General features: G+C 45.5%; 1 protein-coding gene across 6 annotated transcripts in view; it reads left to right on the forward strand.

Moving 5' to 3' along the window:
• CCDC91 (coiled-coil domain containing 91) overlaps positions 1-19,241 on the forward strand; it is an 843,537-nt gene that overhangs the window by 90,402 nt on the left and 733,894 nt on the right. For all 6 annotated transcript variants that reach the window (XM_029599989.1, XM_029599990.1, XM_029599992.1 and 3 more), the window contains exon 4: positions 9,511-9,680. In XM_029599989.1, the coding sequence (XP_029455849.1) occupies positions 9,511-9,680 (170 nt within the window). The remainder of the gene's footprint in view (positions 1-9,510; positions 9,681-19,241) is intronic.

Raw genomic sequence — 19,241 nt, forward strand, 5'->3', positions numbered from 1 at the left:
ACAGCCAACTTCTTTTCAAATTCTCTCTTAGCCTGTCTTATCAATGTCTTACATTTAACTTGCCATTGTTTATGCTTTATCCTATTTTCTTCTGTTGGATCCTTCTTCCAATTTTTGAATGAAGATCTTTTGGCTAAAATAGCTTCTTTCACCTCCCCTTTTAACCATGCCGGTAATCGTTTTGCCTTCTTTCCACCTTTCTTAATGTGTGGAATACATCTGGACTGTGCTTCTCGAATGGTGTTTTTTTAACAATGACCACGCTTCTTGGACATTTTTTACTTTTGTAGCTGCTCCTTTCAGTTTTTTTCTAACAATTTTTCTCATTTTATCAAAGTTTCCCTTTTGAAAGTTTAGCACGAGAGCCTTGGATTTGCACAGTGTTCCTCTTCCAGTCATTAAATCAAATTTGTACATATTATGATCACTATTGCCAGAGCCGCAGATAGATCCAGTACAGGAACCACGGCTCCGAGGAGACAGGAGCAAGCACCAGGTGAAGGAACGCGTTGCCAAGTCAACTAGCAAAGGGCGAGGGAGGTGCTTATGAATCCCAACCTTGTGTTGTCATCAGTTGGGGATGCCCCTGAGGTTCCTGCCATTGAGCCTTTAAAGGGAGGTCTGGTGGCACGCATGCCTAGGAAAGCCCGGAGTCAGCGTGGATGGTGGCGGCATCCCGGCCTCCATGAGGTGCCTTGAGAACCCAGAGGTATGCGGCGGTAGCAGCTAGCCCCAGCCGTGAGTTGACCCGGAAAGGAGAGCAGGGCAACACATGACGTGAGATGAATCAATCACAGCCGTCTGCGACCGACGGTCATAACACAGTGTGAGATGGGTCTTTATTCTGTAAAGCTTTAAATAAAGTTGTTAAACTTTTTTAAATTAACGCGCCATGTAACTGGTAGCCAGTGTAAAGAATATAACACTGGTAATATATGATCTTAGCATCTTGTGCTTATTAGAACCCTTGCAGCTGCATTCCACTGTAGCACAGAAATTGGCTGGTAATCTTACAGTAATCTTACCTAGTTAAAACCAGCTGATCAAAAATCACAAGATTCTAAGAGAGGTTTATGCCTCCTTAGCATATGGAGTTTGTGGAAACAATTTTTAACAATAGACTTGGGGGTGGATTCGCGCGTATATCCGCTGCTGCGCGCGCTGAGCCTATTTTGCATAGGCCTGGCGAAGCGCGCATGTCCCAGGCCTTGAAAAAAGGGGCGGGGAGTGGGCGGGGTGGAGGCCTCTGGCACAGAGGCCGTGCCGGGGGATCGTGCGCTGACATTCGACCGGCACGTGCAATTTACGCCTGCTCGGTCAGGCGCAACATATTAAACAAAGGACAGGGGGGGGGTTAGATAGGGGAAGGGAGGGGAAGGTGGTGGGGGGGTGGAGGGAACGGGGAAAGCCATCGGGGCTCCCCTAGGGCTCGGCGCGTGCAAGGTACACAAGTGTGCACCCCCTTGCATGTGCTGACCCCAGATTTTATAACATGCGCGCCGCTGCACTTGCATGTTATAAAATCAGGCGTAGATTTGTGCGCGTCGGGTTGCGCGCACAAATTACACCCGTGCGTACGTCTTAAAATCTGGCTCTTGTAGTATAAAAGTATGTGATGAATTTAGGATGATGCCTAAATTACTGACCTGCTTGATAACCTGAACAGACCAGTCTCCAATTTGTAAAGTCAATGAGATGTCATGGGAAATTCTGAACATAACATGACCTCAGTTTTTTAAATATTTAACAGCTGACTATTTGCAGTCATCCATTGTCTAATTACAGAAATGTAAGTATTTCTGAAAAAGCATGAGAGATTTGCAGGAGAGACTGAACAAAAATGAAATATCATCATAAGTTAGATATTCCATACCAAGGCAAACTAACAGCTTACAAACTAGACGTAAATAAATGTTAAAAAAAAAAATACCACCAAAAAACATTGTTGACAGTGCTGTACCCTGAGGCATACTTGATGTCATAAGGTGCCAAGATGAAACTGTCTGGCCATTTCTGACCTGTTGTGCTTGATCTGTTATACAGTACTTGCTATTCCAATCTTGGCTAAGCAAGGTATTAAAATCGAGTGATCTAAGGCTCTAAATGCTGCCAGTATATCAACAAAACCAATACATAGATTTTTCCATGATCAAATCTGAGGTAAAAGATGTCAAGACAATAAAAGCAAGATTTCTGTAATGTACCCTTTTCTAAAACCATATTAATGATGATCTAAAATATCATTATCATCAATATGGCATTGAAGTTATTTCAGGGCCATTCCCTCCAATACCTTGATTAAGAATGGTATTGTATGTTAGTTTAGCAGGCTCCCAGTCAACATGAGAATTTGATATAAGATAGCTTGCTCAGTCTTTAGATTGATTAGCATGGAGACCTTACCATGGATGAACTCCATGCTCCATATCCATAACCCATCAAATAACATCAAGGTACTCCCATATACGTTTATTGGATATCTCTTCGCCACATAATGCCTGGATTTCTGAAACTCATGAGAGGGCATTCTCAATGGCTGCTCCTGAAATATAGACTGCATTACTAGCAAGACTTGCAATTAACGACTCATGTAAAATCATTCAAAAAGCTGTTGGAGTCCTTTTTGTTTAAGCTTGTTTTTCTGACATCATTTGAGCCACTCTGATAATCTGAGAACATATAAGTGTTGTTTTGAGCTGCAGTCTCTTTATTTTATGAACTGTTATTGAGCAGCAAATATTTTAAATAAATAAATGAAGAATCAAGGGTTGTTTCTGTAAAACAGAACGAGTACAGGCCTGTTTTAACAAAAATGGTACATAGCTAGATACAAAAGAGAAGTTTACAATTTTAGTAATATGTTTACTTAACTCATTGCATAACAATTTCAGATTAGCTGGTGATAATTGGAATTGTGCATTGAGTCCATAAATACAAATTTCTGTAGCAGATGTTTCATGGAAAGTAAGCCAACTGCAAAATCCTAAAGAACAGTTGGATATTTATTTATTTATTCGATTGATATTCTGCTTTGGATACATAAGGAGCTGAAACCTGAAACTGAAAGCAAATATTTGAAACTACCTTGGCAAAAACAGTGGTAAATTAGTCAGCTGTAAAAATTTGTGGAATAGAAGCAACTTAAGGAGTTTGGAGAGCACTTCGTCCACGTGACCTGTGATATTTCCAAGACAGCATTAAGAGCCTTGGCCATGGCAGTTGAAGCCCATAGACACTAATGGCTATGAGCCTTGGGTCTTAGGGAAGATGTACACAACAAGCTCACTGAGATGTTATGAGCAGGAGATAATCTTTTTGGAGACGAAATCAAGAATGTGGTGGATCTAATAATGGAACATTTTTCAGTGTTTCAGATCTCCCTCTACTGCCACAGCATGTCCAGGAGGCATTCAAGTGGCCCCACAAAGAAACAGTATTTTTCTCCAAAGAGGCTTTATCCTGTGTACACTCGACCCCTAGCAGCAGCAGACCTTAAAGCCTTACCAACGTGACTGTAGATGCTCAAAGCCCTATTTGACAACCCAGAGATATTTCCTGTGCACCTTCCTCCCTTTAACTTCACAGTATGACCCATTGTTTTTGAATTTCCTCTTCTATAGATTTCAACTTCCAAAACTTTATTGAAGCCCATTAGGTATTTAAAGGTTTTTATCATGTCCTCCATCTATGCTTTCCTCCAGCTAATTATGTTTTTATGTACCTGGTTTCCACAGTTTTGCTGTAACTTGCAGATAACACAATTCTAGGACTTGACATAGCCATGATGTATCTGTGAGATTCTGTGACTTACTGTATAATATCTCATTACTCCATTGATATTTAATGTGAATATTAATAACTGAGTACTAACAAGAGTAGCCTATCTCGTTTGGAATTAGTAAATTATTACAAATTTAGTAAAATACATGGAACATTCAGTAGTTTTTTAAATTATATGTTTTAAATCTTGTTCTTTTGGACACCTCTATTAGCCTAACCTGCAGCAATATGTTTAGAGAATGGGAATGATTAGAAAAAATACAAGAGAGAGAGAAAAGTCAAGATGATGGATGCAGAGTAGGTGCATGCAATATGTAAGCCACAAGCAGAAGTTGGAGATTACCCTTTATTTTCCAACATTGTAGTGAAGAGGAAAGAGAAAATTCAGACTCCCCACAGTATAACTTCTACACTATTGCCTGGCATATTGGATTAATTTGTGCAATAGGTAGCATTGCTTGGAGTCTCTGGTGCTTACAGGTCAGTTGCCCTAATCCAGAAGCATCTTTCAGCTCCTTTACCTCGCTGCCCAGGCATCTAGTTTATGACTGCATAGACAGTCGGTGCTGCATTGTGGCGTGACCCATATATCCTGATTGTTGAGCAGTGGTCCAAATACAACACTGGAAGCCAGCTAGCTTGATCAAAGAGCAGCTGTAGGAATTGGTGTGACTGTTGGGGTTTGTACAATACAAGGAACAGAAGTTGGACCGTGGTACATCTAATATTGTTCTGGAGTCCATGACAATATTGAGAACTGCTGCCATGATGCCTGTTCCAACATTGCTGAAGTTCATCCCTTCTCTTATGTCTGCTGTGCCTCAGTCTGTTTCCTTGCAGGCACTTTAAAAGTTATCTCTTATGTAGAGTCTTTCCTGATGGGTTTTGTTAATCAGTTCTAAACTTTTATCTCTGATACAGTGTTTGACCTGGTAAATTAAAATATAACACTTCTCGATCATAATGTACACTTACACGGATGTGAATGTCAAATTTCCACATTGTAAACAAGTGTGAATTTGCTCATTAGATAGCTTGATGTTAAGGAATACGCTTGAGACTCTTGAAAATACAACTAGGAAAAGAAATTTACATTATGTGAATTTTGCAAGCTCTGCATGTATTTCTTTTCTTGATATGTGTAAAAAGTGCCCTACAGAAATTTTTAAATTTTTCTTTTGAGGCAGTGCCACCTGCTTATAGGATTTAGTATTTGACCCCTCCTTCAGATGAAGAATGAATATGGAGACAGGGGCTCATGATAGTTTAATTTTCAAAGATAGTTTGGCTTTAGTAGAAGCCTTGGAGACTTCCCAAGAAATAAAGATTACAAGAACATGTCTATTGGTGACTTTTCTGCTGGTGTCTGATAGCGGCTTTCATTGCAGTCTTTTTTTTCCAAAATAAAGATCTTTTTTGTTTATTGATAAAAGGTCAAGTTTTTCCCTGACCTTTTTAAGATAACTCAAAGTAAGCATAAAGCTCATTTTGAGGGATTGCGACAGCAGACATTCTTACTGGGGGGCTGATTTCTTTTTGAAGTTTCCAGCAAAATGTACACTAAAGTATTAAAGGGTATGTGTTTTCTTATTTTTGTTCTATACTTTTGCAGCTTGAAAGATTTTTGAAGGAGGGGGTTGGAAAGAGCGGGTTTTTTTATCTCCTTAAAACTACGTTTGAAATTGGGCACAATTGGAATATGAATTAATTGTTCTGCTCACCATTTTGTTTTCTTAGACATTTTGGGTTCGTTTTTCAAAGACTTGTGCAAGCCATCAAAAATGATCTTGAATGTGCATAAGTAGCTGGTACATGCAGAAAGTGAATTCTAAAAAGGATGGGAGTACGCATGTACCTGTGCTGTTGCATGGAAAAGAACATGTGTACAAAATGGGTGTATTGAGGGCATTCTAGGGTGTGGTTTGCAAGTATGCTCAAAGTTGAGTGTACATTTGTCATCAGATATGCATGGAAGCTTTTACACTTGCTGTTTAAGGCACCAAATGCAAGCCTCGCTTGTCTTTTGGTGCATGAAGTGGTAGTCAGTATTGTACATTGGAGACTGGTGGGAGTTCTAGTTTGGAATCCTTGTGTGGTGCACAATTGATTCTTTCTGTCAGCTGTTCCTGTGAAGTGGCTGTTACTTGTTTTGAGTTTGACAGTGTGTCTTTTTCTCCATCAACAAACAAGTATGAATTAGTCATGCATAGATGACATTTTCCAATGGCGCCAACACAGACCTATCTCTTAAAGCTCAGTAAAGCTTTGCTGAAGATGCATGGGAGTGCCTGCATACATGTACTGCCTTGTGGGCTCCACTGTCATTCTTTGTGCAAGCTACCAAACAGATGTGTGCCATTCTCTCTCTCAAATATTTTTGTCTCTTGAGGCCTAGTGCCTCCTAATTTTTTCTACCTCAGCAACTCCTCCAACAAAACTTTTAAACTCTAGTGTAAAAAAACCCCCCAAAAAACCCTCTTTTTCTTTTTACTCTTCTAAACAATGCTCTTAACTATTATTTCTTTATTGGATAAATTTCCTTGGCAATTATTTGTAATACTACATATACAAAAATAAAAAAAGTATTTGCAGAATAATTGCTCCGTAGATCACAGGGAAGGAAATTTATAATATGAATTGCTCATGACACATGGAATAATCTAATATACTTTGATGGACTTGTAAGTTGTGGTCTTTTATTTCATATTTATTAAAAAAAAAAAAAGGGAATCCTAGAAAATTTAATTTTAAAATGTAAATATACTTACTTAGAAGAGAAAATATAAATGTTTTTTAGTTGGAACTGAATAGGTTGAAAATTTGTGAGGATGAAAATGCATGATTTTACCACAGTAACAATATGATCAGTGTGAAAAATCAGCAAAAATGCTTAGGTTTTTGATTGAAGGAGGGATGATGGAATGAAATTGGACAAGAACAGTAAATGTGTCAAAGGAATAGGAGAGAGGTGACAAAGGAGTATGGACTAGTTATATGAAAGGACTTTTTTTCATTTCAAGGCCAAGCAATAAAGTATGCTAAACTTAGCTTTTGGAGAACTTAAATTACTTCTGGTGTAGGTCCGTCTCTCTGGTGCTTTTTTCAACAAGAGTCTTGTGAGTAGATCTGTCTTCTCTGAATAAGTGGACATAAACCTCTTGTAATACCATATAAGGCCTAGGAAAGCTTTCACTTTTGCTTCATTTGTGGGACTGGCACCGGATGATCGCCTAGATCTTCTGGGTTTGTGGGTGGACCTTCCCTTTCCCAAGAATGTAGCCAAGATACTGGATGACTTGCCCTCCCACCAAGCACTTCTTAGGGTTGGCTGTCAATCCTGATTTCCTCAGACTTGTTAGTACAGCCTAGTGTTGGCTTAGATGTATCTTCCAATCTGGGCTATACACCACAGTGTCATCTAACTAGGCGGCTGCATAACCTTAATGTGGGCAGAGCAGGTGGTCAACCAACATTATGGGAGCACCATGGAGTTCAAAAGGGAAGGCTGTGAACTGGAAAAGTCCACCAGGCATCGAGAACACAGTCTTCTCCTTTGCTGCTGCTGTGAGAGGCACCTGCCAATACCTTTTTCTAAGGTCCAAGGTAGAATTGAACTGTAATGACCTCAGACAAGGCATCGGGTACACGTGAGGTTTTGAGACCTTGTTGATTTTTTTTTTAAAGCTCCCATCTGGCTTTGGCATCAGCACTATGGGTAAGGACCAGTCACTGTTAGATTCCTCTATAACTCTGAGCCAGAGCATCTCCTTCATGTTGAATAATATAGCAGAAAGCGCCGATTCCTGTGGTATCCCAGCAATTTGTTTTTCACCCAGCTAGATGTATTGTTACCTGTCTGTGTTTGTTGTATACGTCCATCAATAAATGAATTGAACCATTTTAAAACCTGCTCCGAGATACCAAATTCTTCAAATTGCTTTACAAGAATTCTGTGGTCAATGGTATCAAACGTGGTGGAATTGTCCAAAGGGACTAAAATATAATCCTGACCAGTATCAAAAACTCGCCAGATTGTGTCAAATATGGAAAATAGTAAAGTATCTGAACTACAATGTTTATAAAATGATTTATATTAGGAGAAGTTCACATTAATCTTCAGTATGGGAACATAAACCATTTTTCCAGAAGAACAATTTTATGTATGAGTATTTATCTTTATGTGAATGTATCCACATGTGTATACTATGAAGTAAATATACAAATCTGGTTTTAGCCTGGTAAATCTTTGCTGTTCAAAATTTCCTGCCTTGTATCTGGCTAAATTTGTGCAGATAAAATTTCTACTTGCATCAATTTAGCCAACTAAGAAAGGGCCCAGGCTCTAGGGCATTCCCTGGGCGGACTTTTAAAATTAAGTACAATGGGGTGGATTTTCAAAGGGTTATGCAGTATATTACGCACGTAACCCTGAAAACCCGCTCCTGCGCGCGCCGAGCCTATTTTGCACAGGCTCAGCGACGCACGCATGTCCCGGGGCTTGAAAAAGTGGGTGTGGACGTGGCCAGAGGCCTCGCCACTGCCACTGGGCCCGGGGATCGCGTGCCGGCATGCGCAACCTACACCTGCCCAGAGGACGGCATAAATAATAAAACAAAGGTGGGGGGGGGATTTAGATAGGGCTGGGGGGGCGGGTTAGATAGGGGAAGGGAGGGGGAGGCGGAAGAAACGTTTTCTGTGAGGTTGCGGGGAAAGCCATCGGGGCTCCCCTAGGGCTCGGTGCACACAAGGTGCACAAGTGTGCACCCCCTTGCGCACACAGACCCTGGATTTTATAACATGCGCGCGCATGTTATAAAATCGGGCGTAGATTTGTGTGTGCCGGGTTGCGTGCACAAATCTACGCCCGCACGTAGGTTACAAAATCTGGCCCAATATTCAGTGCTACCTAGCTAGGTTTTTGCAGGCAACTCAATCTGCACAAAAACTTGAGGGTAAATTCAGCTGGATATTCTGTGGGACTTTTTGCTAGATAAGTGCTGCTGAATAACTGCAGGTTGTTGAATATTGATGCTTGTGTGTTATGTTTTTATTTTTATTTTTTTGTTCATTGTTGATGCCTTTGAAATGTTTTCGCTGCCTCCATTTTTGTCTGCCATAGAAAACATATATTTATGCTCCCAGCTGAGTTACTAGACAGAATCAATCCACAAAAACCTTATAGCTAGATTTACTAAGCCGCGATAAGGCAATATCGTGCATTAAACAGCGTGTAACACACTGTTTAATCCGCAATATAGCCTTATCGCAAAACTATTGTGCAGTATTTTCAATGTTTTCCTCACCCATGGAACTAAGCTGCTTTGCATGCATTCGCATACATAAAATTGACTAATGTATGCAAAGCAGCTTATGCATAGGCAATTCAATATAAATAAAATAATGCAGCTGACTTACAAAAAAGTCAGCCTTGTTATTTTAGCATGATTCAGGGAGATGTAAATTACATGCCTCCCGATGTCTCTGTGATGTTAAAGAGCCAAACAGTTTAAATCTACACTCCCCAAAAAAAACAAAACAAAACCCTGGGAGGATTTCATGATCCTAGCCCACATAGCGGTATAGAAGCTTTTTGTTTAAGAACTGGATGACCAATTTAACTATGAGTTTCAGTATGACTATGTGTAGTACTTTTATATTTGATATCTGTAGGTATTATTTGCGAGTAAATAATCCTTCTCATACATTTGTTTTATTATTTCACTTCTTTAGTTCCTGGAGTCCATATTACTCAGGCTGGTATTGCTGACATCTCACTGGATCAGTCAAATTCTTCTGCATGTCTTGATGCTCCAGTTACCTTCATGTCTTCAGGTGATAATTCAGTGACCCCAGCTCTTCCAGTCAGTGCTGTTACAAATCTATCTACTCTCCAAGAACAGGTAACAAAATAAATGTTTTTCATGGTATATCTGACTACATTAAAAAAATTTTAAGTATCTTTCAAACATGGCTGAAAAACAGAAGGTAAATACTCAAAACAAAAGTCCAGTAAATGCTAAACACTTCAAATATCAATAATATACAATAAAGTTTAGCTCAAATTCAAAATGATTGTATATGGTCAAACTGGGGAAACCTCATATAGTGCCTCAATTAGGCTAGAGGTTGCCTGATTGGCTACTTGTTTCAGTCTCTAACTCCAACGATGTGGTTGTTAGAATGCTTGTATAATCATCGGAGACCCCAGAGAGACAGGATGCCAAAACAATTGCTTTTTTTTGGCTATCTTGATAGTTCAGTATAAATCCACTGTTGTGGGAGTTGATGGTATACTGGAAAAAAGCACAATGTTATACCAATCACAACTCACTGTTATGACGCCAAGGTGCTGTATATGAAATTTCATGCGGCAAGTGTCATAGTCCCGACACTGCAATGTTTCGAATTAGATATCTTCCTCAGGGAATCACTCTTAAGCATGGATTATACTTCAGTATCTCGGCTGTTATAACACACCTGAAACGATGTTGGAGACCATACAATCTTTAAAATGATGCAAAGTACATCTATAAAATGGCATTCCCTGTACGTACCTGGATCAGTCCAGACCGTGGGTTATGTCCCCAATCCAGCAGATGGAGTCAGCCCAAAGCTTCGAGGGGGCGTCACCATAAGTACTACTACCCCCTCTGCAGGAGTTCAGTATCTTCTGACTCCAGCAGATGCGAGTAGGGGAATCTGGGCTTGCTCCCGATTTCCTATAACCTCTTTTGTTTCCCCTTGTTTAGGGCTTTCTTCTCTGTGTTGTTAGCTTTATTTGGCTTGGATCAAGTTGTACTTCAGTTTAAAAAAAAAAAAAAAAAGGGTTAATTGGTTAATTGGGGAGGCGTGGCTTCTTTGTTGTGCTGGCTCTCTACCTCCCTTTTCCTCCTCTCTCAGCGCTGGTCTGTGTCTTTACCGGGGTAAGTCGCTTTTCTGTGATTTTCTTGGCTGTAATTTCTTTTTCAGCTAGACCGGCCTCCGAGCGTCTTCGCTCGCTCCCGCGGTCATTTTGACGGCTCCTCGTGGGCAGCAGGGAGCAGGGAGAGCACTTTCGGCGGGTTGTGAGGCCAGGAAGGCCCCCCCGCGGCGCCGCTTGGTTTTTCTCGGCGGGTAGTGCAGGCCGTCCGGGCCCCCCCGCAGCGGCGCGCCGTCTCGCGGCCCCCCCCCCGCCCTCCCCGAGGCTGCCGAGTGCTTTTCACCGCCGGGGTTGTCTTTTCTTCGCGCTTGCTATGCCGCGGCCGTCGCGTTGCTCGGCCTGCGGCAAGCCAGGATCGCGCATTTCTAGGGAGGGCATCTGTGCTAGGTGCCTCCCAGGGGGGGAAGGCACGTCCGGGCTCCGCACTCATTTTTCAACGTTAGCAGCCTTGCCCGGGCGGCGTGGGCCGGCCCCTCCCCCATTCCTGGCGGGAACGGCGGCCATTTTGCATGCGCTGCGCCCCGAAGGGGATCAGACGGTGCTGGGGGATGGGGATGCCTCGGAGGGCTCTCCCCCGAACTTACTACCGGAGACAGATCCGGTGGTGGACTCACAGGGGCAGGGTCCCCCTGGGCTCCCACCCGCGGAGGTCCCCCCGAGTAGGCCGGGGTTTTCTCCAGAGTTTATTCGTCTGATGCACACAGCGTACCTGCAGGAACTGGCTGCTCCCGCGGGGCCTCCACCACCCAAGCTACCGCGACCTTCATCCCTCTCTCCGGCCCCTCCCCCTCCGGTGGGCATGGGGGCCCCACAGCTCCCCGCCCACGTCCGGCTCCCTGCGGGTTCGGGGGGGACTGGGTCGGACCCAGTTTCCCCGGGATCGGACCCTGCCGCTACGGGACAAGGGGACTCTACGTCAGAGGGAGAGGATCCACGCACGCTGCGCCTTTTCCAGCGGGAAGAGCTGGATGACCTAATCCCGCAAATCATTCAGGGGTTGGACCTCGATCCCCCGCCGGATCCGCCAGCTCCCGTCGCGCCCGCTGTCGTCACCTCTTCGAAGAAGGGGGATCCGGTACTGGCAGCACTTCGTCTGCGGGCGCGGGCTTTTCCCATTCACGAGTCGTTTCTGCAACTTCTCACTAGGGAATGGGATTCCCCGGAAGCTGCTCTAAAGGGCAGCCGCGCCATGGAGAGGCTGTACCCGCTGCCGGAAGATTTTCTGGATCTCATCAAGGTACCCAGGGTGGACTCCGCGGTGACGGCGGTCACGAAGAGGACGACCATTCCGGTGACGGGTGGAGCGGCGTTAAGGGACACGCAGGATCGCAAGTTGGAAGTCTTCCTCAAGCGGGTCTTCGAGGTCTCCGCAGTGGGGCTGCGGGCGGCGATGTGCAGCTCGCTTGCCCAGCGGGCTAGTCTTCTCTGGGTGCAGCTACTGCTCACTTCTCAGGTGCTGCCACCCGAGGAGGCCGCCCAGGCGGATAGGCTGGAGGCCGCGGTGGCTTACGGGGCTGACGCCTCCTATGATCTCTTCAGGGTCCTCGCCCGCTCCATGGCCTCGGTGGTGGCGGCGCGTCGACTCCTATGGCTACGCAACTGGGCGGCGGACACGTCCTCCAAGTCGAGCCTGGGTTCCCTGCCATTCAGGGGTAAGTTCCTATTCGGGGAGGATCTGGACCAGATCATCAAGTCGCTGGGGGAAAACGCAGTCCATCGCCTGCCGGAAGACAGATATCGCTCCACCAGGGCTTTTTCGTCCTCCCGGACCAGAGCCAGGGCGCAAAGACGCTACAGGAGTTACAGACCGGCGACAGCCCGGCCTTCTCCCTCCAGGTCTCAGCCCTGGTCGCGCTCCTTTCGCGGGCGCCGCCCCGCGTGTCCCGCTTCCTCGGCAGGACAACCTTCTCCCAAGTCCTCGCAATGATGTTCAGCTCGCCCACTCCGCCGTCCCCAAGATTGGGGGGCGGCTAGCGTTCTTCTACGAGGAGTGGGCGCGGATCACCTCGGATCAGTGGGTCTTGGACACCATAGGACACGGCTACGCGTTGGAATTTGTCCGCGCTCCCAAGGGACGGTTCATCTTCTCTCCCTGCGGCTCGGCCATCAAGCGAAGGGCGGTGCAGCTGACGCTGGACAGACTGTGGGAGATAGGCGCCATTGTGCCCGTACCCTCCGGAGAGGTGGGCTTGGGCCACTATTCCAACTACTTCGTGGTACCGAAGAAAGACGGTTCCTTCCGCCCCATACTGGACTTGAAGGAAGTCAACAAATCCCTTCGGGTGGTCCGGTTCCGCATGGAAACGCTGCGTTCAGTGATCGCGGCGGTGCATCGAGGGGAGTTCCTGGCCTCCTTGGACCTGACGGAGGCCTACCTTCACATCCCCATCCGACGGGAGCATCATCGGCTTCTACGTTTCAAGATCCTGGACCAGCATTTCCAGTTTGTGGCGCTTCCGTTCGGATTGGCAACGGCCCCGCGCACCTTCACCAAGATAATGGTTGTCGTGGCGGCTGCCCTTCGGAAGGAGGGTATTCTAGTCCACCCTTATCTGGACGATTGGCTCATCAGAGCGAAGTCTTTTCGGCATGGACAGGCTGCTGTGGCCAGGGTGATAGAGTTTCTGCAGTCCCTGGGATGGGTGGTCAACTTCTCCAAGAGCTCCCTCGTGCCCTCGCAGCGCTTGGACTTCTTGGGGGCGACCTTCGACACCCGTCTGGGCGCGGTTTTTCTATGCCCGGACAAGGCGCAAGCCCTGCGGGAGCACATACAGCGGTTTTCTGCATTACCAGCTCCCACCTCCTGGGACTATCTGCAGCTCCTGGGGGTCATGGGTTCCACCATCGACATGGTCCCTTGGGCATTTGCGCACCTCCGACCTCTGCAACGAGCGCTCCTATCCCGTTGGAAACCTCTTTCGCAGGACTACCAGGTGATCCTTCCACTGCCCCAGTTTGCCAGGAGCAGTCTGGCCTGGTGGATGGTCCCGGAGCATCTGGCTCGCGGCGTGTCCCTTGATCTGCCAAATTGGGTAGTGGTAACCACCGACGCCAGTCTCATAGGCTGGGGAGCAGCCTGCGACCGCAGCGCCACACAAGGGACTTGGTCAGCGGAAGAGGCGAAGTGGTCCATCAATCGTCTGGAGACCAGAGCGGTCAGGCTGGCGCTCCTCCACTTTCTTCCACTCCTTCAGAATCGGGAAGTCAGAATCTTATCGGACAACACGACTACGGTGGCCTACATCAATCGACAGGGCGGCACTCGCAGCCCGCAGGTCGCGATCGAGGCCGCAATGCTGATGCAGTGGGCGGAACGACATCTGGGCCGTCTGGCGGCCTCGCACATCGCGGGCGTGGACAACGTCCAGGCGGATTTCCTCAGCCGTCAGCTGCTGGATCCCGGAGAGTGGTCCCTCTCCGACGAGGCCATGCAGTTGCTCGTCCGGAGGTGGGGATCCCCCCACCTGGATCTCATGGCGACTGCACAAAATGCCAAGGCTCCTCGTTTCTTCAGTCGCCGGAGAGAGCGGGGGGCGGAGGGCGTCGATGCTCTCGCGCTCCCGTGGCCGGCCGATCTGCTCCTCTACGCATTCCCCCCGTGGCCGCTGGTGGGAAGACTACTCCGCCGGATAGAGGCTCATCAGGGGACTGTAATCTTCGTCGCGCCGGAGTGGCCAAGACGTCCTTGGTTCGCGGACCTCCTCCTCCTGGTAATCGACGGACCCATCCGGCTGGGACATCTTCCCCGCCTCCTCCACCAGGGACCGGTATTTTTCGACCAGGCAGAACTCTTCTGTCTTGCGGCCTGGCTTTTGAGAGGCGCCGCCTCCGACGACGGGGCTATCCGGAGGCGGTAGTGTCAACGCTGCTGCGTTCTCGGAAGACTTCCACGTCGGTGGCCTATGTGCGGGTCTGGAAGGTGTTCGAGCTGTGGTGTACCGGCCTGAACACAAGACCCACGGAGGCGTCGGTTCCCCAGATCCTCCAGTTCCTACAAGCGGGAGTGGACAAGGGGCTCGCTTACAACTCCCTCCGGGTTCAAGTGGCCGCTCTTGGCTCCCTTCTGCGTGACGGAGGTTCTCTGTTACAACATCCAGACATCGTCCGTTTTCTCAAGGGGGGTCAAACATTTGCGACCTCCATTGCGGGACCCTTGTCCCTCCTGGAGTCTCAATCTGGTACTACGTTCCATGTCGGGACCTCCATTTGAACCGCTGCGGAATGCGACGATCAAGGATGTCACTCTCAAGACGGTGTTCCTGGTGGCCATCTGCTCGGCTCGGCGGATTTCGGAGCTCCAGGCTCTGTTGTGTAGAGAGCCCTATCTCCGGTTCTCCGATTCGGGAGTGTCTCTTCGTACTGTGCCCTCCTTCCTTCCGAAGGTGGTTTCTGCGTTCCATGTGAATCAGACGGTGGAACTGCCATCTTTCCCTTCATCTGAGTCGAGGTCTCTCCGTCTCCTTGATGTCAAGCGCACTCTGCGCATCTACCTGGAGGCTACGAATGATTTCCGGACTTCTGATCATCTCTTCGTCCTTTGGTCCGGGCCCCGGAAGGGATCTCAGGCCTCGAAGACGACCATTGCCAGATGGCTGAAGGCCGGCATTGCCGCTTCCTACATTGGGGTGGGGCGGTCTCCGCCGCCCGGCATTGTAGCGCATTCTACCCAGTCTCAGGCAGCCTCCTGGGCGGAGACCCGCTCGGTCTCTTCGTAAGAAATCTGTAGAGCGGCCACCTGGAAATCGTTGCACACGTTCTCAAGACACTATCGCCTACACCTCGCCTCTTCCGTCCATGGACACTTTGGTGAACAGGTTCTACGAGCGGGCCTCGCAGGATCCCACCAGGTTTAGGGAAGCTTGGCTACATCCCACGGTCTGGACTGATCCAGGTACGTACAGGGAAAAGAAAATTATTACTTACCTGCTAATTTTCGTTCCTGTAGTACCATGGATCAGTCCAGCGCCCACCGCATTTGGGTCTTCATCCTGCTCAGCTGTCTTTGGTGGCTGATTCGACTCAGCTGTTATATGGTAGTGTCTGTTCTACTGTTTTTCTCTCACGTGTTCCCTGTTTCACTGTTTTGTGACTGTTTTCTTAGGGATCGACACGCGATGTGACCTCACATCCGTTGGTGGGATGGTACAGTTTCTCTATTTAAAATTCAGCGGCTTATTGTTGCCGTCTTGTTTAAACTTGATCCAATTCAGGGGTTTCTGTTTCCTCGGGCTTTGATATTCTCGATACTGAACTCCTGCAGAGGGGGTAGTAGTACTTATGGTGACGCCCCCTCGAAGCTTTGGGCTGACTCCATCTGCTGGATTGGGGACATAACCCACGGTCTGGACTGATCCATGGTACTACAGGAACGAAAATTAGCAGGTAAGTAATAATTTTCTTTTATTCAGATCATATTAAACTTACTCGATATATTATAGGTAAATATACTCCTTCATTCGAGGACTGTGCGTGCGCTTGTAATGAAAAATGGCTTTCTGCGGTCAGAGTGCTTCTTCTCTTCTTCAACGATAATCACACAGAATAAATGCATGACGATGTAATAACCATTCAATGGGCGGCTTTTTTAAACAAGTGCTCATTGGACTTAATGGTTCTCATTATTGAATACACTAAATCAACATCAGAAGAAATACAAGCAGAAATTTTCGTGTTAGAGGATGAGTTCAAGCAAGATAAGTCTATAGACAATATTCAATCCTCATTAGACGACCTTCAACAATCCATTGAAAAATTTAAACTGGATATCAAACGTGGCAAAATATCAAAATTCAATAGAGACAAGAAAGATTATGCCGATGAGTGGAATCCCTATACACCAACGTCCCACAGGATGATGCACTAGAACTAGTCAAGGAAATATTGCCTAATCGACCTCGACTACAACGGGTTCCTACAGAGTTTTTAGTATCCCTTACACAATTAGGTTTGTTTAACAATTTTTTTGCATTCCAACAGGAATATTTCTTACAAATACATGGGGTAGCTATGGGTTCCCCTATAGCCCCAGACATAGCAAATTTATTTGTCTCCAAATTTGAAGAGACCACGGTCTATCCATCACCCTATTTTTCAAATATCAATGTGTGGGCAAGATATATTGATGATATATTTTTTATATGGACAAGTACAGAAGAACATTTACTTCAATTTTATACTTGGCTTAATCAAGCATATCCTTGTTTAAAGTTTGCAATCACATATCATCATGAGCAAATAGCCTTTTTGGATATTCTCATCAAAAAATCGTCCATAGGAGTTACAACTACATTGTACCGTAAACCTACAGATAAAAATAACCTTTGGAGAGAAAACAAGATGGCGCCCTGAGCGGGAGCACTGCCGTTTGTTCCGGACCGCAGATTTCTGAATTTAAGCTTACAGCGATAATATCTCTTAAATATGCCTCACAAAAGGAAGGGCAAAGTCCGGGTATTTATTTTTTATTTTATTTAGCTATTTTCTATACCGGCTTTCACGACCTGGGGTCGCATCAAACCTGTTTACATTGAACAGTTTGTGCATTAAACATAGAACTGGAACAACTAACTGGTGCAGGAAATGCAGTTACAATGAACAAGGAATTATACAACTGGGAGAGTGGGAAGAAGAAGAAGAGAGTATAACAATTAATAAAAATACATTTACAAAGGATCTTTACAAAATATGTAACTTAAAGACCTGGACTGGGAGCAGTCCTGGTCTGGAGTAGGTGGTGGATGATTATACCCACCCGACCAGGACAATGCAGCTGGACAACGGTTAATATCAGAGTTCGCCGTAGTAACACCAGAATTGAGGGCGGACAACCCCATTGGAGAGTCGATGAGAGGAGAGCCATACTCTCCCGGGGAATTATCATTGAGCCCTCTGGATCCCAGAACGCCGGTATGAGCCTTGCCCCCAACGGTCGCTGAAGGAGCCGAGATACAAACCGAGGAGGTTCGATATACTCAGCTGGTGGGTCCAGAAGGCGCCCGGATGGCTGGAGAGTCAGGAGGAATCTTGCAACCCCGTGCAGCTGAAACGCTGGGCAGAGGAGAGGAAATGGTGGCGGCTACTCCCAGAACATCGGGAGAGCTGGATGAAAGCATTGGACACGGGGTAAGAAGATCTCTCACCCAGCAATTTGTCAAACCGGCGATAATAACCCTGGATAATATCTGGGATCTCATAATGAGGATGTCTACTAAGCTAGACAATCAGTCCTTACAACTTGAGGAAATTTCAGCCAAAGTGGGGACACTCGAGAGAGACACGCGCCAGAAATTTACTGAACAAGATAATTCCATAAAGCAAATGAATGAAGAAATAAAAAGTCTCCAAACTACGAATGCTTTAATTGTATCAGAAAGAATTTCAACATTAAGGAGGCTAGAGTCCATTGAAAATCATGAGACACTTGAATTTGAGATTTTTGAATTTCCCGATCTTAATGGGAGAAATCCCACTTTTCTCATTTAAGAAATATGTAATGGAAGCTTTAAAGATCCCACAGCAAGAGATACCACCTGTAAAGAAATTGTTTTTTCTACCGAAAAAAACTAGCACTCCCTCAATATTTCCCCACCAAGGGTCGGACTTACAGAATCTGACCGATTTCCTTGAAAATTCAAACGTAGAAATAATAGATCGTGCAGTTCTTTTTGTTTCCTTCTTTGATGAAAATGATGTCTCTAAGATTATGTGGAATTATTTTAAAAATATTACTGAATTATTTTGTGGTGGTCTCATTCGAGTTTACCCAGATTTGGCAAAGTCTACGCAGCAGCGTAGAAAAGAATTCCTACAGATGAGACCTGAGACCCTAGCATTGAGGGGTAGTTTTAAGCTATGTTACCCATGTAAATGCATCATAAAGCTGGCCAGGAATACGTATATCTTTTTTATACCAGATCAATTGAAGGCTTTTTTGTCTGGCAGGAGACTACCTGATGAGAATATAGGGATGATAGAGAATTAGGTGTGAATTAAGGGCAGCATACTGTATTTGATTACTTTGTAAACTCCTCCTGATTTTTCCCTTCTCTCCATATTTCCTATGTAACAAGAGTGATTTAATAGAAGTTTTTCTTAGTTGTTAAATAGTCTTGTCAGGACTAAGATCCTGGAGATTTATTGTATTTTCTTTTGTATCTCTGTTTTTTCTGATACAAATTTCATTTGTATATTGTTAAAAGATGATAAATAAAGAATTAAAAAAAAACAAAAAAACCTTTTACGATTTGAAAGCCATCATCCGCATCGTTTTAAAGAAGGTCTACCTGTTGGACAATTTTTTCGGATTCGTAGACTTTGTTCAGATGATAAAGAGTTTCAGATGCAAGCTGGACTCCTACAACAACGTTTTTCAGATAGAGGATATCCAAATTACAGCATAAGAAAGGCATACAAGCGTGCCAAGTTTTCAGAACGAGAGCAGCTACTAAATTATAGAAGTAGAACAGCAGAAAGTCGTTTGATATGTATATTACCACATACCAGTTTCACACCTCAAGTTAAACAAGCTATAAGTAATTGGCAT

This window comes from Rhinatrema bivittatum, chromosome 4 (genome assembly GCF_901001135.1).
Source record: "Rhinatrema bivittatum chromosome 4, aRhiBiv1.1, whole genome shotgun sequence".
Taxonomy (NCBI): domain Eukaryota; kingdom Metazoa; phylum Chordata; class Amphibia; order Gymnophiona; family Rhinatrematidae; genus Rhinatrema; species Rhinatrema bivittatum.